General features: G+C 41.0%; 1 protein-coding gene across 1 annotated transcript in view; it reads left to right on the top strand.

The window, feature by feature from the left end:
- Positions 1-25704, top strand: part of LOC134675473 (uncharacterized) — a 43892-nt gene that overhangs the window by 5933 nt on the left and 12255 nt on the right. Inside the window, exons 5-12 of the mRNA XM_063533742.1 lie at positions 13526-13600; positions 14191-14350; positions 19104-19198; positions 20488-20663; positions 21333-21390; positions 22404-22559; positions 23815-23921; positions 25192-25347. Coding sequence (XP_063389812.1) covers positions 13526-13600; positions 14191-14350; positions 19104-19198; positions 20488-20663; positions 21333-21390; positions 22404-22559; positions 23815-23921; positions 25192-25347 — 983 coding nt within the window. The remainder of the gene's footprint in view (positions 1-13525; positions 13601-14190; positions 14351-19103; positions 19199-20487; positions 20664-21332; positions 21391-22403; positions 22560-23814; positions 23922-25191; positions 25348-25704) is intronic.

The raw sequence follows: 25704 nt of genomic DNA, 5'->3' as shown, positions 1-25704 counted from the left end.
TGGTCGACTAATCTGTTTCTGTCACAGAATTCGCCGATGAGACTTTTTGGGTTGCTTTGATTAATATAAAAAATATCCAAAATTTTGTAATTTGTATGGAACTTTTTCTATAATATAAAAAAAACATAAGAAAAAAAATCCATCCTGTATGTATAATTTAGCGAACGCTTTAACGGTGACAGACGGTTTGGTGCAACCAGCCCTTCGTCCATTTACTTACGGCCACTTGCACTACCCACTAACCCGGGGTTAAGCGGTTAAACCGTTAACCCAGTGTCAAATTGTACAGGAAACCATGGTAACCACAGGTTTAGTGGAATGGTGCAAGTGTCGCTGAGGCATGTTAAAATAATACTTATACCTATATATATTATCTCTTTCAATTTCAAACTTCCTCATAATTATTTGTTATTTTTATTTGTTCGATTTTTGCTGTTGGTATACAAACGCATGATAAAAATAATGAATTCCTCAAAGACGATTATTGCAAATGAGTCGTTTGGTTTAATAATAATTTGTAATGATATTTGTTAGTCATTACTGGGACATTTCAGTTTATCCTGTATGTTTCGCTTGAGTGGACGTCATTTTAATTGTTTAGTCCTTTATACTGTATTCGTCATGAATTATGATTGTAAGTGTTGTTATAATATCTAAAGTTCGTTTTTTTTAGCATTAGAAATAAGGTAAACAATCTTGACGTGTGTTAAGGATTGTAGTCTTAAAATAATTTCGCCTGGCAACATTATCGTTCAAACTTTAAAAAAAAATATATTCCCTCCCCTTCTCGTATCGCAAATGTAACATGTCGGGCGCATCTCGCTGCGCTAGTTATTATTTTCGAATATTATCGTCTCGGTTCATCTAAAAGATTCAATTTCGTCTGTAAACTGTGTGTACTCATTGTGGAAGGCTAATCAGTTGAAGAAGCACTGCTCCTGCTCCGTTTCGGTGTCCACGCTGGTCCAGGTAACTCGGATTCGAGGTAAGTCTAGACGAGCCGAAGGTCTGAGAAGCCTGCGCCAGCCTCCACCGAGAGCTGCACCGTCATCTACAGCTCGGCAAGGTAAGTGCTTTTACCAATTGACCTAGCCTGTCCTAAGTTCCACGGTATATCGTTTCGTATCTCGTCTCGTAATTCGCTTGAATACAGTCCACATAATTTTTAAATATCGAAGTAAAATAATCCCATTAACATTTTTTGGTCCCACGATCCGGATAACTTGTAAGGTGACCGTGGTTATTTTCGCTTTAAATATCAATTATTGTCAATAAATTGTTCATTGTAAAATCATAAAAACATTGGAGGGTAAGATTGAAACACTTGGCTTGGGCGTTTTTCCGTTAGTTAAACTATCGAGCGTTTAGTTCATAGACTAAAATTGTGTGTCGAATTTATTACGTTTCTGAACGCAACTTTTAGCTGTCATTTTTGACAAGTGTCAATTGAAAATCATAACATAACCTATCATATGACTTTTTTGACAGAAGCGCCGTGTGAGTCTGTTCATTTTTAGGTTATTTTCCTTTATAAATAACATCCTTTGTAAATTTCATCCTTATTTATAAACTTGGTTGAGGTTTATTTACATAAATTAGGTTATTAATACATTTGTTCTGATATAAAACTAGGGTAAGGCCTTTTTGGCCTTAGGGCCAATGGAGGGGAATGAGAAGGAAAAGCCCCCTGACGAGACCGATGGTAACTCTAATGTTATGGTAGGTATGGACATTGAAAATAATTCTAGAAAAAGAAACTTGCAAACATTAGACTTATCACCGGTCAGTAGTCCACAAGAACCGGCTCTTAAAAAAATTACAACAGACGTCCACAAAGAGGTCTCGGAACAGGTAACAATAGTAAATGAGGATGCCACCAACCCCCATGTAGATAAACAACGCGATGAGAATGCTAACCCACTTTTGTACAAACACCCTGATCTTGACACAGAAGGCCGAGGATACAATGCAGACGACGATGGCCCATTTGTGGTACACATCTCAAAGGAATCTTCTACTGACTCCAGGTCAACATTGAAAGCCATCTACGTAGGTATGCTCTTAACACAGGCAAATGTCACAAATATTAAGAAGGACGGGATAAAATCTGTAGGTCGCAATAGAGTTTCAGTTACATTCAATAAAGCCGTTGATGCTAACTCTATCTTAAAAAACCCTATGCTAGATAAATATAAACTATCAGCAAACATACCAACATACAACATATCTCGTATGGGTCTAGTTCGAGGAGTTCCAACAGATTGGTCCATGACTGATTTTGTTAAGGGTACAAATTTAATAGAAGGTAAAGGTAGGATTTTGAAAGCGCGTCGACTACAAAGGAAAGTGACCAAGGAGGATGGCTCTCCATCCTGGGTTCCAACCCAGACTGTAGTAGTTACCTTTGAAGGTCAAACTCTGCCATCTAGAATATTTGCTTATTATACTTCTCTAGTTGTGGAGGTATACCTACTGCCAACAATTCAATGCCGAAAATGCCTTAGATTTGGACACATCCAGACTCAATGTCGCTCAGATGCCCGCTGCTACAAATGTGCCCAGAAACACCCGGGTGATGGGTGTAATGTAGCTCCCGAACACATATCCTGTATTTTTTGCACTGCCCGACACTATGCCACTGACAGAAACTGCCCAGAACATCACCGACAAAAGACCATCAAACTGATAATGTCTGAAAGAAATATTTCATATGCTGAAGCATCCACACAAGTCCCAGTTGTAACTCGTAGACCCTATGCGGACGTTGCAAATATAATGTTTGGCCCCACAAGAGAATTTTCCCCCCCATCACAATCTCCCGTTGACTTAACAGACTTACCTTCTACCAGTTCTACCCCTCCCAGAACCTCTCACCGCAAGACAGTATTTTTGTCACCTCGGTCAAGACCTTCCTTATCCCCAGGTTATGACCAACAAGCCCATAACAATATAGTCCGACCCCCTCCATCCCAAACCCCTAATGGACAAGCCCTCAATAACTCATACACCAGAGAAACTCCTAATGAGGACCTCATGGAGCTCCTCCTTAAACTGTTAACGAATATCATCGCAAAATGGAGTGATATACTACCGAACGACGTTGCACCTTTAATGTTGACCCTAGTAGAAAAACTCTCCTTCCCTCACCACCATGGACCGCCAGGCCACATTTCTTCAATGGAATAGCCGGAGTATTATTCCTAAAAAACCAGACCTCATCCAGCTGATCAACAACCATTCTGTGTCTGTCGCGGCCATCTCGGAGACGTGGCTTAGACCCGGGTCTCGGTTTAGACTCCCGGGCTTCTCATGCCTCCGGGATGACCGCGTCGATGGACGTGCAGGATGCGCTTTGTTGATCAAGCAATCCTACCCCTTCTCTCAAATTCCCCTACCTCCTCATGGAAATGAAATTAATGCCGTAGCTGCTAAAGTTATGGGCATTAATTTCATTTCAATATATATTCCTCACCCAGAACTTGACCTTATTCCTGAATTATCTTCGATCCTAACCTCTGTCCCTCCTCCTCATATAGTTTTAGGCGATTTTAATTCACACAACATTTCGTGGGGATCATACCATTCGGATGGGTTTTCGTCACTCTTGTTAGAAATCTTCGATGAAATCAACGTTTGCATTATAAACGACGGTTCGCCCACACATCGAGTCTATCCAGGCCAGAACCCACAATCCGTTCCCGACTTGTCAGCTTGCTCCCCTAATTTGGCCTCATTGTTATCTTGGACTGTGCTTCGTCAGTCCTATGGCAGCGATCACTTTCCCATTGTTATTTCCAAGCCCTCATCTGTTCTTCCATCCCCGTCTCCTGAACCGCTTCTAAAATACAGATTACAATCAGCTGACTGGTCGAAATTTTCACTTTATGTCGAAACAAAAATTAAAGAATGGGACTCTAACTTAAATGACAATACGGAAAATTACTCAAAATTCAAAAATTTACTTTTAGAAGCAGCTGATAAGTTTATCCCCCAGAAAAAAAACAAAAAGGATAAAATTCTTTCACCTCCATGGTGGAATGCTGACTGCACAGCTGCCGTGAAAGAGAGAGATGAAGCTGAACAAAGATTTAATGAATCAGGTGACATAGAGGACTTCATCAATTTCAGGAAAACCTCGGCCCGCACTAAACGCTTATTGTCCAAAACAAAGAAGAAGAGTTGGAAAGGGTTCTGTGAGAGCTTGTCCCCTAGAACTCCCCCATCAGTCGTATGGAAAAATATAAGGCGGTTCAGAGGGTCTTTTAAACCGGATGTCATATGTTCTTCTGACAGGTCATCTTGGCTTTTGGACTTTGCTGACAAACTGGCACCCCCAACTGCCCCAGAATTATCCTGCGTAGAGTCACCACCACTCCCTCCTACGTCGACCTCCTTTGACGAACCGTTTTCGGTTGCGGAGCTCAAAATAGCTTTGGATGGACTACGCAACACTTCACCAGGAGAAGATGGTATTCCTTACTGTTTCATAACAGAACTGAGCTCATTCTCACAGGAATACTTCCTTGGCATTCTGAATCACGTGTTTGACTCAGGAGAGATCCCAGAAGATTGGAAAACTCAAATTATCATCCCAATACTGAAACCGACTAAAAATCCACAAGAGGCCAGCTCGTACCGACCGATTGCGCTCTCCACTACGATGGGCAAGATACTTGAGCATCTAGTAAAGAATAGGCTAGAGTGGTACGTCGAGAGCAGGGGTCTGTTAGCAAACACCCAATTCGGGTTTCGAAAAGGTAGGAGCACAATGGACAGCTTAAACATACTAACCACGGATATCAGACTTTCGCTTTCTAACAATGAGGACCTTCTAGGATGTTTTCTTGATATTTCAGCAGCTTATGACAATGTCCTTCTTCCGGTGCTCAGAGCAAAAATGCTACATCTGAGCATTGCCGTGAAGATTGTACAAATTGTCTCCAATCTATTCATAGGAAGAACCATCAAAATCCGTGATGGCAGCTCTTATCTTTCTCCTCGTACACTGTGGCAGGGCCTTCCTCAAGGATCCGTTCTTAGTCCAATACTTTACAGCATATATACATATGATTTGGAACAATCTGTGTTGCCCTTCTGTAACATTCTACAGTATGCAGATGATCTAATCCTCTACACTTCTGCAAAATCTGTTGATACGGCGTCTGCAAGGTTGAACATGGGCCTGAGTTACCTGAAGGATTGGCTTGAAGAGCATGGTCTGTCTTTGTCACCTTCCAAGAGCTGTGCTGTGACCTTCAGTCGCAAAAGGAACATGCCAACTGCAGATGTTCATTATGGTGAAGAAAGCATTCCCAATAAAGAATCAACCAAATTCCTGGGTATCATCTTGGATCGAAAAATGAGTGGAAAACCTCATCTGAAATATATACAGGACAAGTGTGAAAAAGGAATCAATATTTTGCGAGCTCTATCAGGAGTTTGGTGGGGTTCTCATCCATATTGTCAAAAGCTACTTTATAATGCTATTATTCGCAGCCACATGGACTATGGATCCTTTATATTAGAACCATGTAATAAGGAATCCTTACAAAAGTTAGATTTAATACAGGCTAAATGCTTAAGAATCATACTTGGTGCCATGAGATCTTCCCCAAAAAATGCCATGCAAGTAGAATGTGTGGAGCCTCCTCTGGTGCTGCGTAGACAATATCTTGCTGACAGGTTCCTCATAAGAGCTATCTCCAACTCCAATCACTTGCTGATTACACGCTTGCGGGCTCTTGCTTCATTGGTCACTGAAAACCCATATTGGATGCATAAGGAGTTTCCAAAAATTATTATTTCTTATTCTAAATTAAACCGTATAAACCCCATATTATATAAATCAGGAACAAACCCCTTATTTGAAACAAAATTTGAAACTTTAATTTACACCCCTAGTGTTATTTTAGACCTTGGTATATTTAAAAATGACCCGGGAGCTAACAACAAATTTAAAAATCTTTTAGAAAAGTGGGAAGGCTACTTACCAGTGTTTACTGACGCATCCAAAAATGATCCCGCAAATTGTGTTGGAGCAGCAGTGGTGATTCCAAAATATAACATTGTCTTGATGTTCAAGTGCCCTCCTCAATCATCCATTTTTACCGGCGAGGCAGTTGCCATCTTGGAAGCTATTGCATATGCTGACTCTCACAATATAGCAAAAATGATGATTTTTACAGATAGCAGGAGTTGCCTGCAGGCTATTATGGGCAATCAGTTTAAAATGAAGGCAAAATTCCCCTTAATACTTCAGATCAAAACATTATTAAGAAAATGTGACTCAAAGGGGTTAAAAATAGTGCTCGGGTGGATCCCAGGTCATTGTGGCATTCCTGGAAACGAGTCTGCAGATTTGTGGGCAAAGAGAGCTATTGAGATGGGATCACCAGGTCACTACAGGATATACAGCTCTGACCTTCTAAGCCATGCACAGACTGATATGTTTAACACGTGGCAAAATCTCTGGAATTCTTCCAGATTGGAGGTAGGAAAACATTATGGCCACATTCAACCCAATATTCCACGTAAACCATGGTTTTTCAGATTCCGAGTCTATCCTAAATGGGTCACGTCTACAATTTGTCGATTACGCTTGGGGCCAGTTTGTACCCCTGTATTTCTTGCCAAGATACGGGTCCGGGATACGTCACTGTGCGAATGTGGGTTAGACGAAGGCACCGTAGATCACATTTTCTTCTCCTGTCCGAGATTCAGTTACTCTTTGTATGATGTGTTACCTTCAAATATTCCGCGACCCATTAACTTTTACTCACTTCTCACTCTAATGGACCCTCCCCTAACTTCTGTCATTATTAAGTATGTACAAGAACATAATATAAAACTTTAATTATTACAGCTCTTCTATCTATCTATATTTAATTTTTACGTTTTTTTCCTCCATTTCATCCGCTATGTTGCTTGCCTTAACAATCTGTCATCCGCTTTCCGCTCTTTCTCACTAATGTTGCTACTGTGTTAATTGTTTCATGTAATGTATTTGTCTGTGATGTCCACAATAATTTGTTTGTTTTAGGTTCCCGTCTATCCTTCCACAAAAATCAAAATTTTACCGAACATTCTCGTCTCACAAGTCAAAAGTCTATACCTCGACATTGGCAGAATCCACCTTGCTAAATTTAGCAAGGAGTAAAAGCCATTAAAAAAAAAAAAAAAAAACCTATCATATCAGTGTTATCGAATCAAATAGTTTTGTTGTTGTTTTAGTGATTCAATATACATATTTTTACAAAATAAACATGACACTTGGTGGGGATTCGTCCGAAAGTTTCGACAAGAGCCGTGTAGGTCGGGATTATGCGTTCGTGCGGATGGAGTATATAAAGAGTTCCGATCTGCAAGGTTATTGTTCACAAGATGTAATTAAACTTGAAAGTGAATTTCATGCCTTTCAAATTGAATTGCTTTCGGCGATTCCAGCTGGTGATAGGTCAAGTGAATTAGAAATATCATCACAGTTCGAACAAATGGTAAAATCCATAAAAATACGTTTAGCAGAAATAAAACCTGAAGTGTTAAATAAAAGTGACAGTTGCGGTTCAAGTTCGAGTGTTAAATTACCTAAAATTAATATAGTTCCTTTCGATTCGAAAATTGAGAATTGGGTGTCGTTCATCCAGATCTTTGACTCGCTGATTCACAGTAAAAATATCCCGGCAGTAGAAAAACTGCACTATTTGTTGTCGAGTGTTACCGGCCATGCTTTCGACTTAATTAAAAATTACCCATTATGTGATGAAAATTATTTAATGGCCTATAACACACTAAAATTACATTTTGAGAAAAAAAGGGTGATTGCCAGTATATTTTATGAAAAAATATTAAATTGTGAGGCGGCGAAGTCCAAGACTGCATCGGAATTAGTTAGAGTTTGTCGAACCTTTAAGGAAAACTTAGAAATTTTATCAAAGTATCAATTGCCTGACAGGAACTTTATGTTATTCCATGCACTTTGGTCAAAATTAGATGTTAGTAGTAAGGAAGCTTTTGAGTTGCAACTTGAATCAAACACAGAAATCCCCAGTTATGAGGAATTAATTTCGTTTATTGAAAAGCGGAGCCAGGCATTAGAGAACAGCGTTGGTAAGTCGTTAACATTATCTAGTAAACCAGTGTATAGTAAGCCAGTGTCGAATAAGGCTAAGCCTGCTCTCCTTGTGCCGCCAGTGAGCAACTGTGCTATGTGTTCCGCACCGGGACACAAATTGGATAACTGTACTAAATTTTTGGAACTGCAGCCATTGGAAAGGTTTGCTCAGGTTAAGGAGAGGAGACTTTGCATACTTTGTTGTAGGCCATCACACTCGGTTAAAAATTGTAAATCATCGGTGACTTGTGGCATCTGCAAGCGCAGACACCACACATTATTGCATTTCGAAAAAGATAAGGAGTTGGAACCAACAGCTCCGCCGACCCAAGTGGCATTGGCTGTGCATAATGCAAATGCACCAAGTTTATTCTCGACAGCTATCGTGATGATAAAAAATAAATTGAATAATTTTGTACCAATTCGAATGCTGATGGACAATGCCTCGGCTTGTAACTTTGTAACATTGAAGTGCGCTCAAAAACTTGGAATACCAATTAGAAATAATTCACCAACGGTGAACGGTGTTGGTCTGTCATCGACTGACACTTTTGGAATTGTCGATTGTGAGATAGTTCCTTCGAATGGGGACTCCTCATGCAAATTTTCGTTTGAAGCGTTCGTGCTTCCCAAGATCTGCCATGATATGCCACCAGAACCACTGAATGTGTCTTCTTGGAGGCATCTGAAGGATTTAGATCTTGCTGATCCGTCTTTCCACAAATCTGGACCAATAGACATGCTGGTTAACGTCAACCTTTTCGCTGCTGCACTACAATCTGGCGTTGTCAAGGGCAACGCAGATGAGCCCATAGCTGTCCGCACTGTTTTCGGCTGGTTGGTAATGGGTGAGTGCCCTATAAACGTTAACACTTCTCGTTCTCGTTGTCATAAAGGTTCAGAAGGTGATACTCAGAGGTGCTATCTCGTGTCGAGTCTATCATTAGACAATAATATCAAGCGCTTCTGGGAACTGGAAAGTGTAGATCCTCCCAAAAATATCGTTTTGTCGAAATTAGAAATGTCGTGTGAAAACCAAATGGAAACTTCATATTGTCGCACTCCCGAGGGTAGGATGGTAGTACCATTAACTTATGTCGACCCTCAGGATAAACCCAGGTTTTCAAATTCTCGTGAGATAGCTCTCAAGCGTCTCTTAAATTTAGAGAGGAAATTCAAATTGAATCCTCAGTTTCGGACAGCTTATGTCAATTTCATGGACGACTACCTTCGTTGTGGTCACATGGTGGAAGTTGATCCTCCCTTGTCGTTTAAAGGTCAACTTCACAATGTCGAAAACGTCCATGATTTATCGTTATCGTTAAAAATTCTCGGTTTGTCGTGGCTTCCCAAGGAAGATACTTTCACATTCAAGACCTCCTTGAATGATTGTCGTTGTACGAAGCGATCGATCCTCTCGGACATCGCTCGTATTTTTGATCCTCTGGGTCTATTGTCGCCTGTCGTATTTTTCGCAAAATATTTAATACAACTTCTATGGGTTTCTGGTGTCGATTGGGACAGCGAGGTTCCTATCGCTATCGCTCAAGAATGGCGTAAATTCAAATCGCAATTGGCAGAAAAGAGCTCGTTGTCCATTCCCCGTAGAATGGTTGTATCTTTCGTATCGTTACAGCTTCACGGGTACTGTGACGCCTCGGAGAAGGGTTACTGTGCTGTCATTTATTGTCGTGTCGTTCAAAATGACGGATCCGTTGTCGTGCGTCTTTGTTGCGCTAAAACGAAGGTGGCCCCACTTCGTAAATGTTCTATCCCGAGATGTGAGCTGTTAGCTGCTGTCTTGTTGTCGGATTTGATTGTCTCGTTTACAGAAGCTCTAAAAGATTTTCACACTTTTGATGATATCCACGCTTGGTCAGATTCTACTGTCGCGCTGACTTGGATTCGTTCGTGTCCATCAAAGTGGAAAACTTTTGTGGCTAATAGGGTTGCACACATACAAGAAAACGTCCCCCCTGAAAATTGGCACCACGTTTCTGGTTCGGATAATCCAGCGGATTGCGGCTCCCGCGGTTTGTTACCTGCTGATTTAATCCAGAATACGCTATGGTGGGCGGGGCCTACTTGGCTGTCTAATCCTCAAGAATCTTGGCCACAATCTGAGATCCTTTCAGATCAAGCTGCTTCGAACGAGCAAAAAATCTATAGTTTGTTCACAGACTCTAATATATCGTTGACTGACAACATCTTGAGCAGATTCTCGTCTTTACAACGCATATTGCGTATATTCGCTTATTGTTTTCGGTTCATGCATAACTTGCAAAAATCATCGTCGAAAATCACAGATCCAAACCTGTCGTCTGAAGAAATTATGAAAGTTCTTCATTTTCTCGTGAAACATGTCCAGGAGCGAGTTTTCGCTTCAGAATTGCGGTGCTTGTTGACAGATAAGTCACCCCACTCTCTATCGAAGCCCATGCGGAAATTGGCGCCGTTTGTGGATGAGCGTGGAATGCTAAGGGTGGGCGGTCGCCTGTCTAAAGGAGACCTGTCGTTCGATGTGAAACATCCACTATTATTGCCTCGTGATCATAGGTTGACTACGCTGATCATTGAGGATTACCATCACCGGTTTATGCACCCTGGATTGCAAACATTGCAAAATTTATTAGCCCAAGAATTCTGGGTTCTATCGGCAAGAAGGGCTATAAATTCAGTTATTTCATCTTGTATGAAGTGCTTTCGCGCTCGGCCTAAAATGGCATCTCCTCCAATAATGGGCAACTTACCATCGTTTCGAATTAATCAAATTAAACCATTTTCGTCAGCGGCAGTAGATTACGCTGGTCCCTTTGATACTTGTTTGGCCCGGGGCCGTGGTCTACGCACATTTAAATCGTATATTTGCGTTTTCGTATGTACTGCCACCATAGCAGTACATCTTGAGCTGGCCTCAGAGCTCACCACAGAGGCATATCTCGCAGCTCTGCGCCGTTTCATTTCGCGCCGCGGCCGGTGCTCCAGGCTGATCTCGGATCAGGGTAGAAACTTTATTGGCGCATCCAATATGCTCCAAGAATTCATGGCCAAGGCTTCACGTGCAGAACAAATAAATTTCGTTTTTAACCCGCCCGGCAGCCCACATTTCTCGGGGTTAGCCGAGGCTGGTGTAAAGTCAGTAAAGTCACATCTCGCTCGCGTCGTGGGCTCTCAGCGCCTTACATTTGAGGAATTCTATACCATTTTGACCCAAATTGAGGCGATGCTGAACTCACGGCCTTTGTCCCCTGTCAGCTCGGACCCAAACGACCTGTCAGTTTTGACCCCCGGACATTTCCTTACTTTGGAGCCGCTCACCATATTGCCTGAAAGCAACATGGTAGATGCGAAATTAGGTCCACTTCAGAGATGGAAATTATTACAAAAGATCCATCAAGATTTCTGGCGCAAGTGGCACCTCGAATATCTGCACACATTGCAGCAGCGCCATAAATGGTTCGATGGTCAGAAAAACATTGTCGTCGGGACGCTCGTGCTCATTGTCAATGAGCAATGTAGCCCCATGAAGTGGAAAATTGGCCGGGTGGTACAACTCCATCCAGGAAGTGACGGGATTTGTCGTGTTGTCACAGTTCGCACAGAATCGGGCGAACTTAAACGTCCGATAGTTAAACTGTGTCCCTTACCTTTGCAAAACTAGTGTTAATTCACTATCATATAGTCATAAGTATTAATTTTATCGTAGATTTAGATTAAAGTAAAAAATATATAGTAATAGGAAAATAAACCCTGAGCCATATCGATTCTATTTTATCCTCAGTTGACAATAACAGTACAAACTTGTGGAAAATACGTTGTATTTTGGTGGGCGGAAAATGTTAAGGATTGTAGTCTTAAAATAATTTCGCCTGGCAACATTATCGTTCAAACTTTAAAAAAAAATATATTCCCTCCCCTTCTCGTATCGCAAATGTAACATGTCGGGCGCATCTCGCTGCGCTAGTTATTATTTTCGAATATTATCGTCTCGGTTCATCTAAAAGATTCAATTTCGTCTGTAAACTGTGTGTACTCATTGTGGAAGGCTAATCAGTTGAAGAAGCACTGCTCCTGCTCCGTTTCGGTGTCCACGCTGGTCCAGGTAACTCGGATTCGAGGTAAGTCTAGACGAGCCGAAGGTCTGAGAAGCCTGCGCCAGCCTCCACCGAGAGCTGCACCGTCATCTACAGCTCGGCAAGGTAAGTGCTTTTACCAATTGACCTAGCCTGTCCTAAGTTCCACGGTATATCGTTTCGTATCTCGTCTCGTAATTCGCTTGAATACAGTCCACATAATTTTTAAATATCGAAGTAAAATAATCCCATTAACAACGTGTCTTTTAATTGAAAAACACATTTTAAAAATAAGTTACGGCAAATATGTAACAATTATGAATCTAATACGATCATTGCAGAGCGTTTTTCAACTAAAAGACATTTTAAGATCGCTTACAAGGGGCTATCCATTAATTACGTCATCGATTTTTGACGATTTTTGACCCCCCCCCCCCCATAATCATCCAAAAATCATGCTTCTAATGACCCCATTTCCTCCTACTTCATGCTACCGTCATCCGATGCCCAGACCCCCCCCCCCTAATTTGAAATGACGTAATTTATTAATAGCCCCCTTCAAGTTCTTTCTAATGCTAAAAAAACGAACTATAATACCTTTATACGAGCAATTCTAGTATTTTCTTTTTTTTATTGGTACATATTTTATTGTTTATATCGGGGATCTCGGAAACAGCTCTAACGATATCGATAAAATTTGCTACATGGGAGGTTTCGGGGGCAATAAATCGATCTAGCTAGGTCTTCTCTGGGAAAAGGCGCATTTTTGAGTTTTTCTATGTTTTCTGTCTCCCAGTTATTTTAAAAATAATTCGTGAACGTGAAAAAAAGATCATTAAATTGTAAAAAGGGAAAAGTTCTTACTTAAGTTCTATTTTATTTGTGTGTACATTAAATTTCATTATAAATTAAATTAAATTAAAACTAAACTGAATAATGCCACCACTTAGTCAAACAACTCGTCTCGCGCCCTTCCAGACGCAAGGATGCCCATCACGCTCGCCGCATAGCCACGCTGAATCGCGATAGACAGCCTCTGCATCAGGAATGACCCGGAACGAGGGTCATGACCTCTCTCCCTTAAATGCTGCCACAATTCGCGCAAGAAAATTTTTTGCATTTTGTGTGTGTATTTTAAATGTGTGTTGTTGGTTAAATTTTTACCGAAACTGTTGTGAAGGGGTAGTTTTATCCATAAAAAAACTCATTGGTACGACCCGGGGCTTGAACCCGCGACCTCCGGATTGTAAGTCGCACGCTCTTACCGCTAGGCCACCAGCCCTTGTTATATTTTAATACATGATCGTCATAAACTTAGAATAATGTTTTTTTTTCTTTGCAGCGGCGCCTCCTAAGAAACACCAAATGATTATTTGCGAAAGCAACCCTATCGAGCTACCCCCCGATGTTGCCAGAGGTAATGTCATATTGTATATTGCGATCATAAATTAAATGACGTTATTTCGTACATAACTTCCGAAAAACTCATTGGGACGAACCGGGGTTTGAACCCGCGACCTCCAGATTGAAAGTCGCCCGCTCTTTCAGCGCATCTAACGTTCGCATAGTAATTGATAGCATTAAGTACTCTACATACTGTTTTTTTAGGGTTCCGTACCCAAAGGGTAAAACGGGACCCTATTACTAAACTTCGCTGTCCGTCCGTCCGTCTGTCCGTCTGTCTGTCACCAGGCTGTATCTCACGAACCGTGATAGCTAGACAGTTAAAATTTTCACTGATGATGTATTTCTGTTGCCGCTATAACAACAAATACTTAAAACAATAAAATAAAGATTTAAGTGGGGCTCCCATACAGCAAACGTGATTTTTGACCAAAGTTAAGCAACGTCGGGCGTGGTCAGTACTTGGATGGGTGACCGTTTTCTTTTTGCATTTTTTCTGTTTTTTTTTTTGCTTTATGGTACGGAACCCTTCGTGCGCGAGTCCGACTCGCACTTGCCCGGTTTTTTATTAATAGCCTCACATATTTTAATTGCTATCCCCAGCATCAGACAAGCCAGACCTGGGTCTCGAGGAGCTCTCGCAACTCGACGTGAAGTCCCGCTTCGAGGTGTTCGAGAAAAAGAACGTAGCGGAGGAGCCCGCGCCCAGAGAACCGAGGGCTCCGAGGGAGAAGAGCACCGCACTGCTGTCCAAGCTTGCCAAGTGAGTAGACCGGAGTAGACCGTAGTAGACCACAGTAGATCGCGCTCAGAGACCCGAGGGCTTCGAGGGAGAAGAGCACCGTACTGCTGTCCAAGCTTGCCAAGTGAGTAGACCGTAGTAGACCACAGTAGACCGCGCCCAGAGAACCGAGGGCTCCGAGGGAGAAGAGCACCGCACTGCTCTCCAAGCTGGCCAAGTGAGTAGACCGGAGTAGACCGTAGTAGATCTTAATGCTGCTACTCTTCAGTAGCAAGCAAGGTGAATTGTGGTAAATTTTTGATCGTAATTTTTTTAAATCAATATATAATGGCTTTATCCGATTAATTTAATAAAAACAATCGTCTGTCAAATCTAATAAGCAGTTGATAATCGTTTGTCCCTTTCCGTCATTGTTACCTTTGTGTTTGTTAGAAAGAGAACTTTACACCTACATTAACAAGTAAAGTTGTAGGTTATGCAGATGACAGTACGGTTGTTGAGAGATATTTGGCTAGTGCAGGGGACAGCAGGGAGGATATACGTTCACAGAGAGAGGCCATGGTTGAGCGAATGAACTTGACCCTTAGTCTCGTTTCCCAGTGGGGTGATGACAATCTGGTCACGTTCAATGCCTCCAAAACGCAGACGTGTCTATTTTCCGCAAAACGGAGTCCATTCGACCTGACTCCTTCTTTCCGGGGTGCATCTGTACCTATTGCCGACAGCCTGGAACTCCTCGGCATGGAGCTGAGTTCAGTCCTCAGCTTCGGCAGCTTCATTGAGTCTAAAGCACAAACTGCGGCCAGAAAGCTGGGCGTCCTAAATAAGGTGAAGCGATACTTCACACCTGGACAGCTTCTAACACTTTACAAAGCTCAAGTCCGGTCGTGTATGGAGTATTGCAGCCACCTGTGGGATGGCTCAGCTAAATACCTACTCGCCGCTTTAGACTCAGTGGAGCGCAGAGCCAGGAGGATGATTGGTGACAAGAAGCTAACGGCTAAGCTTCAGTCTTTGGCCCATCGGCGGAAAGTCGCCAGCCTGTCGGTATTCTTCAGGCTGCACTTCGGGGAGTGTGCCCAAGAGCTACACGAGCTTATTCCACCGTCCCCATTCTACCATCGGACTTTTAGACGCACGGCCGGTTTCCATCCTTACATGGTAGATATTCCACCAATTCGCACGAAGCGCTTTGCTTCTACTTTCCTTATGCGCACTGCCAAGTAATGGAATTCCTTACCGGCGTCTATATTTCCGTGTTCTTATAACCCGGCAACCTTCAAATCAAGAGTGAACAGGCACCTTCTGGGCGAGCTCGCTCCATCGTAGGCCACGTCTACGCCTCGGCTAGTCTGTGGCCATGAGTAAGCCCATTCATAATAAAAAAAAAAAAGTCATACGTCATATAGCCATAACCGTGCCTTGCCGTAATCGGGTATAAATACTAGCGACGCCCCAGGATCACCCGACCGCGAAACAATAATATTCTTGTCAATAATCTTCAAAGAAAACACCCACAACTTTCATCGGTCTCCTATTACTACATCGCTTAAGTACCCTTTTTTTATACACCTTCACGAGATTCACATATTCGACTTTATTTTTAGATGGGTAAAGTTGAAATTCGATTGTGGGTAGTGAGCATTGGGGCTTACACGTGTGCGTAGTTCGCTCGAATGATCTTGACAGTGAAATTGTGATTAGTTGGATTATGGTAATGGTAAATGGTTCTGTCATTTTTATTATTGATTTAGTACTGATTGATTTCGACATTTTTGCATTTTATGTACTTCCTTAAAAGCAAAATTGCTTCCTGAAAAGTAAGTGGGATATATGTAACCAATATTTGTGGAAAAGAGTACAATGTACATAACGCGAATCTTCTCTCTCAAAATTACAAAAACAAAGTATAATCTGATTTTGAATTTCATCAACCATTTTACTTAATTAATAAATAAAAACTTTAATATTTAACAATGTTTCTATGTTAATGCAAATTATTTGTTTTAGAGATTTTTATTTTCGTCATGGTCATAGAATTTAATAGTTAATAATTTTTGGCTCTTTTATATTGTATTACAATCAACCAACCCTAAAACCAAGTATCAAATCCGTTCGCACCTTACACCCCGCACTTGCGTCAGCGCGTACATTTCGAACGTTCTATTTTTGAACGTGGATCGCTGCGCTAACGCACAACAACCGTTGTGCGGTGTACGCCGTACATTGCGCGCTGACCTTGAGGTAGAGAGGGATGCGGGTATATGCTATTTCTTTTTTTCATAAAAAGTAAATGGCTTCTTGTAGTAAAAATTCGTTTTGTTTCTTTTTAGTGCAAACAAACTGAAATGATGAACGTTTATGGAAAATGACGTATGTCTGTATATAAGATGATATAAGGGTAACAATAGGATCATGAGCCTAGTGAGGGATTCAGACTGTGTGTAACAATTAGGTTGTTTATCATATTTAATATTAAAATTTTCTATTCAGTTGGTACAAAAAATATAAGTTCATGGAAGACCCCTTTATAAAATAACTCAATAGAAAAATTATCTCGTGGTACAGGAAACTTTTTTCAGAAGCTTCACCACAATATTACAGTTGCGGTGTTTAAAAATAAATTACTCAATTTTTAACCTTATTACCTAGCATTAAATTATAATTTTTATTTTATCGACGCTATTTTTTATTTTGTTCAGGATAATAGTCAGATCTCTTGTCATATATCGTTTAGCGTTACGCCGGTCGGACGTTTCGATACGTTTTTTTTAAATATGGTGTTAGACGTGTTGGAAAAAAGGTATTTTAGTTTTTTTTTAACTTTATTTTAAGTGAATTGTGATATATTTTAAAGGCGTCAGTTTGTTTTGAATACTTACAATTTTTGTGTAATTCTTCTATTTTCTGCTATCATAAATATTGTGTGTTCTAAATATCGGAGTCAGGAGTATTATAAGAATTTTCTTGCAATAGTATTTTGTGCCACAGGTACATAATAAGTTATGATTCTATAGTCTATATGTCGGCGGCCGATCGTAAGATCAGGCAGATCGTAATGATCCTGTGTAATGTTTTGACGATAGGCACATTAAACCAATATATAGGTAGGATAGGTTCGCTAGGTTGCTTCAGGTGCCCGAAGGGCAAACTACCCAGAAATAGGAGCCCCGCCTAGCGGATAACAAATTGTTATTTAAGACTACGCTCATGCAATACGTACTTGTACATATGTACAAGTTGTACGTACTCACGTACATATACCGGGTGTGGCCTGTAACACCAGCAAATAATTAAAATATAGATTGTACTCCTCAAACGGTGACACATTTCTTCAACAACTTTTAGAAATTATGAAGTATTTTGACTGCCTATTTTTCATGCAAAATAAGTATTATCTTCAATGGACGCCATCGCCACGCTATATCATTGTGATTGACGTTGCTTGCCACGCCTTAAACATAACAAATTTCGCAATACATTGCGTCTTAGAATAAACTTTAAAGTGTATTAAAAATAAAACCACAAGTTATTTTTAAAAGTCGCTGAACAGATGTTGGCCAGTATGAGGAGTACAGTCTACAGTTATAATTTTTTGCGCATATTACAGGCCACACCCGGTATACGTACCCGTGTGCGTTTTCTCTAAATTTCTACAGATTACTTTTTAGGGTTCCGTACCCAAAAGGTAAAACGGGACCCTATTACTAAGACTTCGCTGTCCGTCCGTCCGTCCGTCCGTCTGTCTGTCACCAGGCTGTATCTCACGAACCGTGATAGCTAGACAGTTGAAATTTTCACAGATGATGTAGTTCTGTTGCCGCTATAACAACAAATACTAAAAACAGAATAAAATAAAGATTTAAATGGGGCTCCCATAAAACAAACGTGATTTTGACCAAAGTTAAGCAACGTCGGGCGTGGTCAGTACTTGGATGGGTGACCGTTTTTTTTCGCATTTTTTTTTTGTTTTTTTTTTTTGCATTATGGTACGGAACCCTTTGTGCGCGAGTCCGACTCGCACTTGCCCGGTTTTTATGCTCTTTAACCCTTTCAAGGTCCAAATAAAATATAAACTGCACGATTCAAGGCTCATCGCCTCAAAAGTCCTAAATATTCTGCATGAGGAAAAAATACAAAAAAATGATGTAATTTTTGCTTTGTACATTTTAATTGTGCGCATTAAGGTTTAAAATGTATGTGTTACATAGTTTGTGATTGACAGATGACTTTATACATACGATTTTACCTTATCTTAATAATCATAAAGTTTATAACCAGAGCTCGGCGGGGGTGAGCTGTTTTCAGAGTTTGCACAACATGGACATGCCTTGTCATTCAATGGTCTATGTGGTGTACATTAATAACTAAAGAAATTATTTTATTTAGGCTGCCTTTCCGCTACGATCTTTACGTCGCCATTAAAACAAATGAATTTTATAGCAAGCTTTTTAGTAAACCTCTTCAAATAATATGTATATCCATCCAGATGCTACTATTAAAGTTTATTTGTACATAAGGCATTGTCATTTTAGTTTAATTATAATTAATAAAGTTTTATTTTAATATTTCTTTCTAAGGTGTATCTATATTAATATCTACACTTGACATAAGTGACGTCAAAATGGCTCACCCCTGCCGAGCTCTGTTTATAACACATCAAATTTCTATTATCGTTAGGAAATCAAATGACTTCAAATCCTCTACCTATCACAAACTAGAAGTAATGTTTCTATTAGGAATTGGTAATAATCATTTTTCTTTCTTTCTTTAGGTTCAAAGCCAAGGGCATGGACGTGGGAGTGTCCGACGAGTACCTGAACGGTATTCCAGTGGAGGCCAGCTCCAGCGAGCCTGAGGATGAGGATGGTAGGTGTAGACCTGTTTAACGCCCTCTCACGCCTCGGCCATCAAATGATGAGGATGGTAGGTGTAGACCTGTTTAACGGCCTCTCACGCCTCTGCCACTAAACGATGAGGATGGTAGGTGTAGACCTGTGTAACGGTCTCTCACGCCTCGGCCACCAAACGATGAGGATGGTAGGTGTAGACCTGTTAACGGCCTCTCACGCCTCGGCCACCAAACGATGAGGATGGTAGGTGTAGAACTGTGTAACGGCCTCTCACGCCTCGGCAACCAAACGATGAGGATGGTAAGTGTAGACCTGATTAACGGCCTCTCACGCCTCGGCCACCAAACGATGAGGATGGTAGGTGTAGACCTGTTTAACGGCCTCTCACGCCTCGGCAACCAAACGATGAGGATGGTAAGTGTAGACCTGATTAACGGCCTCTCACGCCTGGGCCGCGAAACGATGAGGATGGTAGGTGTCGACCTGTTTAACGGCCTCTCACGCCTCGGCCGCGAATCGCACGCTCCATTCTCCTAACCTACTTGGTAGTGGCTGCCTGCGAAGCTGGAAGTTCTGGGTTCGAATCTCGGCAAGCGTATTAATTAGTATGTTTATCAAAAATATTTGTTCCCAAGTTTTCTATGTATTTAAGTAAACATTTGTATAAGTTGGCGTAGTCCCTACCGTAGAGTACAAGTGTCGCTTTGTCTGGGGCTTAAACAGTTCAACCTGTCTTTGTAAGATTGTCCACAAACATTTTCACCACACTAGCTCGGAAAGAATTACTTTGCACTTCAATAACGAATAGCAAAGTTGCATTTTATCCACATGTGAGGCAAAGTAAACAAATGCAAATTTTGAGTTGTTTTCTTATGTTTGCTGGTAGAATTGACTTTTAAATGATGATTTTGGATGATAAATATTTAATAACATTCATTTGGATTTGATTTTGTTTGATATTTTACATTTAATATTGCTTCGGGTTGGTGTGGTGAAAAATTTTGTGTTTCACTCGGGGGCAAATTTAGTTTAACCCTCGTGCTTTGAAACCCTCGCAACGCTCAAGATTCCATTTTACGAACCACTCGCTACGCTCGTGGTTCAATTTTGGAATCTTTCGCTTGCTCGGGTATCAATATTAGCACAAGCGGTTATACAACAACTTTGCCCCCTTGTAAAACAAATAACTATTGTCTTATTTATTAAAACGCCTAACCGTCTTATTAAGTTCGCCTTTTGTACATTAAGTTATTCTTTTGTGCAGTAAAGTTTTAAATAAATAAATTATTTTTCATTTTCTTACAGACGAAGACTCAATCCTCAAGAAGTCCTACAAGGCCGCTAACGGCCGCGAGCAGCCCGTCTCCTTCTGCAACATGAGCGAGATAGTCGGCAAGTTTGAAACGGGACAGCACAACAGCTCAGAGCGCACGCGCGAGAGGAAACAGGAGATACAGAATATTCGCAGCAGGCTTTTTATGGTGAGAAAAGAATAACACTACTTTGACATCTTTCTAAAACAACACTTTGAAATCTCGCGTTTTGTACACATTTAATTACACAAACGGGTCTACCGCGATATAATTTCATTGTTTTTACCTTAAATTCCCACGTTTCAGCTGAGTTGCACCAGCTGTGGTCACGGAAGACGGTGTTGTTTCTAAAACATATTTTTTAACTTATTTCTTGTGACTTAAATTGAATTTAATTGAATTTAAACTGTTGTGATACATACTAACATTGAATAATTTTACGGTTTAGACTCACTTGTTTTTAGTCACTCGCGCGACATGTTTCGGAGAGCCTAGAGAGTCAATTCTTGTGACTTATCTAAAGCTTTTGACTGTGTTTGTCGAAGAACGCTGTGTAGAAATATCAACATTACGGTGTACCTATGCAAATACCTAGTACTGTGTTGGAAATAAAGCAATAAGTCTTATAATTTTTATCTCAGCGATAGATAAATTATTATTGTTGGTATAAATTACATCTAGGAGCTGTAGTTAAAGGTGTGCCTCAGGGCTGTAACATAGGCCCTTTTCTTTTCTTGTGGTTTATGTTACCTATTCATAGTATATTATATACTCACATAAATCCAACTAAATAGAAAGGTTTATTTATGTGTATTTATGAAGATTTCTCTATTCCAGGGCAAGCAGGCTAAAATCAAAGAGATGTACGAACAATCCGTTATGCAGAGCGAACAAGGTAAGTTTCTTTATTGTATATTTTTATGAAATTATTTATTTTAGGCTTTTTTATAAAGCTCTATCATATCTATCTATGCCTATAGGGTCCCTTTGTTTCCCATGAAGTTTTAAGTCATAATGTATTGTTTGCCATATTATAACTAACGTCATAAAACTGGAACCGTTAACTTTTCAGGATTTTCGTAAGGTTAATCTATAGATAGGTTAGGTTAAGTTAGGTTTGTTTTATGGAAATCCTGAAAAGTTACGCGTTTCTGAGAAAAACCAATTATGACTAACGAAAATTCGGGCAAACAATATATTATGACATAAAACTATTTGCGAAACAATAGAGACCCATGCCTCTATTATAGTTTTCCCTTTCTAAGCAACATAAGTCATGGATTAGGGCAGCCATTCTCCAAGAATGCTCCGCGGAGCCCTAGGGCTCCGCAAAGCCTCTGTAGGGGCTCCACGAGAAAAAAATTAAAAACCAGCTCTTCTACGTCTGGTCCACAGTTCAATGGCGACGAACGAACTTTTTAATTTGGGGGCGCCGTTAAATATTTGGCTTTCCAAAAGGGGTCACCAAAAAGTTTGAGAACCGCTGGGTTAGAGCATACGAATTTTACGGTATTTTACATTTGATAAACATTTCAAGTTTATTTATTTCAAGTAAGCATTTTGATTTTTTTAAGGAAAGCACACCCAGATATACATAATACCATAGACTAGGAATTCTCTAGACCTAGCTTAGAGCAATTATTTCATGCAACCGATGATGCCAAAAATGCGGGGGTGCGCGGGACGAGGTGAGCGAAGTCCCGTGCCGTGATTGGTCCGTTCAAAGACACGGACGTCACACAAAGACACTTTTGACTCGAACATGGAGTAAAATTACCGTATGCGTGGCAGAGGGGGTAGCGCGACTATGCTCAGTCTGGAGGATGTTTTGTTTGTGCATAATACAAATTATTGATAGATTGATGTTATTGGTAAGACGTGTCTCAATATCGTTATTACTATTCCCAGCTGTAACGTCGGCGGACAAGATCGCTCGCGAGCTTGAATTGGACGCGGAGAAGTCGCGAGCCATCAAACAGCGCTTCGAGAACGGCGAGGTTTTCAATGACGAGAACCAGCCGCCGAGGAACAAGGACATTGACGACCAGGCGCTCTTTAACGAAGGTAATTTTTAGGGCTCCGTACCCAAAGGGTTGCACATTGCACGCAGAGAATATGGCCGACGGGGTCGAAAAGTGCTCGAGTGGAGACCACGGACTAGCAAGCGCAGCGTAGGACGTCCACCCACAAGATGGACAGACGACCTTGTTAAGGCCGCCGGAAGACGCTGGATGCGGGTCGCTTCCAACCGGTACGTGTGGAGGTCCATGGGGGAGGCCTATGTTCAGCAGTGGACGTCTTATGGCTGAGATGATGATGATGACCCAAAGGGTGAACACGGGACCCTAAGACTCCACTGTCCGTCTCTCTGAGTTGAAATTTTCACAGATGATGTATTACAGTTGGCGCTATAATAATATAAATAAATATTTAAATGGGGCTCCCTTACAACAACCGTGATTTTTTTTGCCGTTTTTTGCGTAATGGTTAATGGTACAGAACCCTTCGTGCGCGAGTGGACTTGCACTAAACTTGGCCGGTTTTTTTTAAGCAGGAAACACCTAGAATGATAAATAAAATCAAAGTAAATATGTTGCTTTGTAGATCTTTTCCTAGAAGTCAGCATTAAAAAAATAGAATAGTTACCTACATAATACTGCTTGAAGCACTGGTGGCTTAGCGGTGAAAGCGTGCGACTTGCAATCCGGAGGTCGCGGGTTCAAAACCCGGCCCAATGAGTTTTTCGGAACTTATGTACGAAATATCACTTGATACCCTTGACTTGATGACCAGTCGCTCTTCGGTGAAGGAAAACATCGTGAGGAAACCGGACTAATCCCAATACGGTCTAGTTTACCCTCTGATGGCAGTCGCTTTCGTAAAAAACTAGTGTCTACGCCAATTCCTGTGATTAGTTGCCAAGCGGACCTCAGGCTCTCATGAGCTGTGGCAAAAATAACGCGAGGAAGATATATAACACTGCTGTTATGATACTTATGATCTTATATCCTCGCCAGTGCCGCGCGCTCTCTCTCTACTTAATGCGCTCTTGACGTCAGCACCGGAATGCGATCTGATTGCATGGCGATGGGCGGCTGTGAGAAACGAATGCTTGAGGTTCTGTGAGGTGATGGATGCTAGGCCTTCGAGTGCGTAACGTTTGTTATCCGAGTGTGACATGTAATGTAAATTGTATCAATTGTTATGTGTAGTATTAGTTTCACGACGTATTGGTTTACTGTAATGTCGTGTAAACGTATTTATAAATAAAATAAAAATATGTCGGACCGTTGCTTATACAATGTATGTTTGTGAACAGGTATCGGCAAGAAGTCCCGTTCCATCTTCTTGGAGCTAGACGCCAACGCCAAGAACATGACTCCCACCTCGCCGCCGCCGCAGGAAGTGCCCAGGAGGAAGGAAATTGTAAGTTTCTCTATTAATTTCAACCAAAATATCCGTACACGGCGAGAAGAAGTTGATAACTCGCGGGAAAAAATAGAAGAAATTTGAACCTTAATAAAATAAAATAAAAAAGGCTTTATTGCCATGTAACTACATAGTCAAAACATATTAAATAAATACAATTAAACAGTTATATAACAATTAAATAATTATAGTTTTTATGCGTGAGTGTCACATGGCCCCAGTTAGGGTAAAGGCCTCCTCCATCAGTTTCCATTGTTTCCTGTCTTGCGCTTTCAAGATCCAGTCTCTACCAGCTTTCTTTTGAATTTCGTCTATCCAGCGTTCTTGTACTGTGCCAGTGGGGCCCATCCACTCGGTTACCCGTTTTGTCCATCTTTGGTCTGTGATTCGCGCTACGTGTAATTTGAACCTTATATAGTTTTATTTTAAGTTCAAATTTCTTCAACAAAATATCTCGAGTTATCAACTTCTTCCCGCCGTATATGGATATTACTTTGCTAAGTAACGCCTGAATCTATTCGCTAAGTTTCTCTATTTCTTTCCTAGTTGTTTACAGTACAAATTAAATTGAATATTCGCAGTATTGTGATTTTTTTTATATTTTTTTGTCAACTTTAAAAAAAGACAAAAGTTGTGTCATGAAAATCAATATGCGACTTTACCGCCGTATCGCCGAAATATTTTTTTAGCTTTTAAGATTTTACTATTGTATGTATGTTAGTTTGTAAGGTATGTATCTATGGGCCTTAGATGCCTGATAATAAATGATATTTGATTTCCAATTTTAAATCATATTAGCGACCAGCCCTGGCTTCGCAGGGATTAACAAAATTTTACACCTAAAACTTGCTCTAGAATCACTCTATTTATAGGTGAAAACCGCATGTAAATCCGTTCAGTAGTTTTTGAGTTTATCGTGAACATACGAGTACAAACACACAAACGGACAGACGCGGCGGGGGACTTTGTTTTATAAGGTGTAGTCATGTAGTGATATGGTGTAAGATTAATGCAATAACGTGATAATCTCTTGAAATACGCGTTCGCTTTAGATATTTATCGAATTTTTGTTGTTAAATAAAAACATGAAGTTTAATAAATAGATTTTAAGCACATTTATTGATTTATGTTAGTATTTATATAGGTATTTAGGTTAATTATGGTATTCATCTGTGAAATAATAATTTGGTTTAATACACATTTGAATGAACAAAGTTTTGTACGGTGCTCTAAAAATATTATTTTAACTGAAATATATTCTCCCCAGCCGTTCATACCCAAGGACGTGGTCCGCGCTGCAGACAAAGTAGAAGAGGTCCACATCCAGACGGCGGACATCACGGACCGCTTCAAGTTCTTCGAGACCTACAAGCCGGAGCAGACCCGCAAGGAGTTCCGCATGACGCCACCCAGGCAGACGCAGGTACACATTACATAGTCTAGGACGTGGTCCGCGCAGCAGACACAGTGGAAGAGGTCCACATCCAGACCGCGGACATCACGGACCGCTTCAAGTTCTTCGAGACCTACAAGCCAGAGCAGACCCGCAAGGAGTTCCGCATGACGCCACCCAGGCAGACGCAGGTATACATTACATAGTCAAGGACGTGGTCCGCGCAGCAGACACAGTGGAAGAGGTCCACATCCAGACCGCGGACATCACGGACCGCTTCAAGTTCTTCGAGACCTACAAGCCGGAGCAGACCCGCAAGGAGTTCCGCATGACGCCACCCAGGCAGACGCAGGTACACATTATATAGTCAAGGACGTGGTCCGCGCT

This window comes from Cydia fagiglandana, chromosome 22 (genome assembly GCF_963556715.1).
Source record: "Cydia fagiglandana chromosome 22, ilCydFagi1.1, whole genome shotgun sequence".
NCBI lineage: Eukaryota > Metazoa > Arthropoda > Insecta > Lepidoptera > Tortricidae > Cydia > Cydia fagiglandana.
This window is presented reverse-complemented; position numbering and strand designations above follow the sequence as displayed.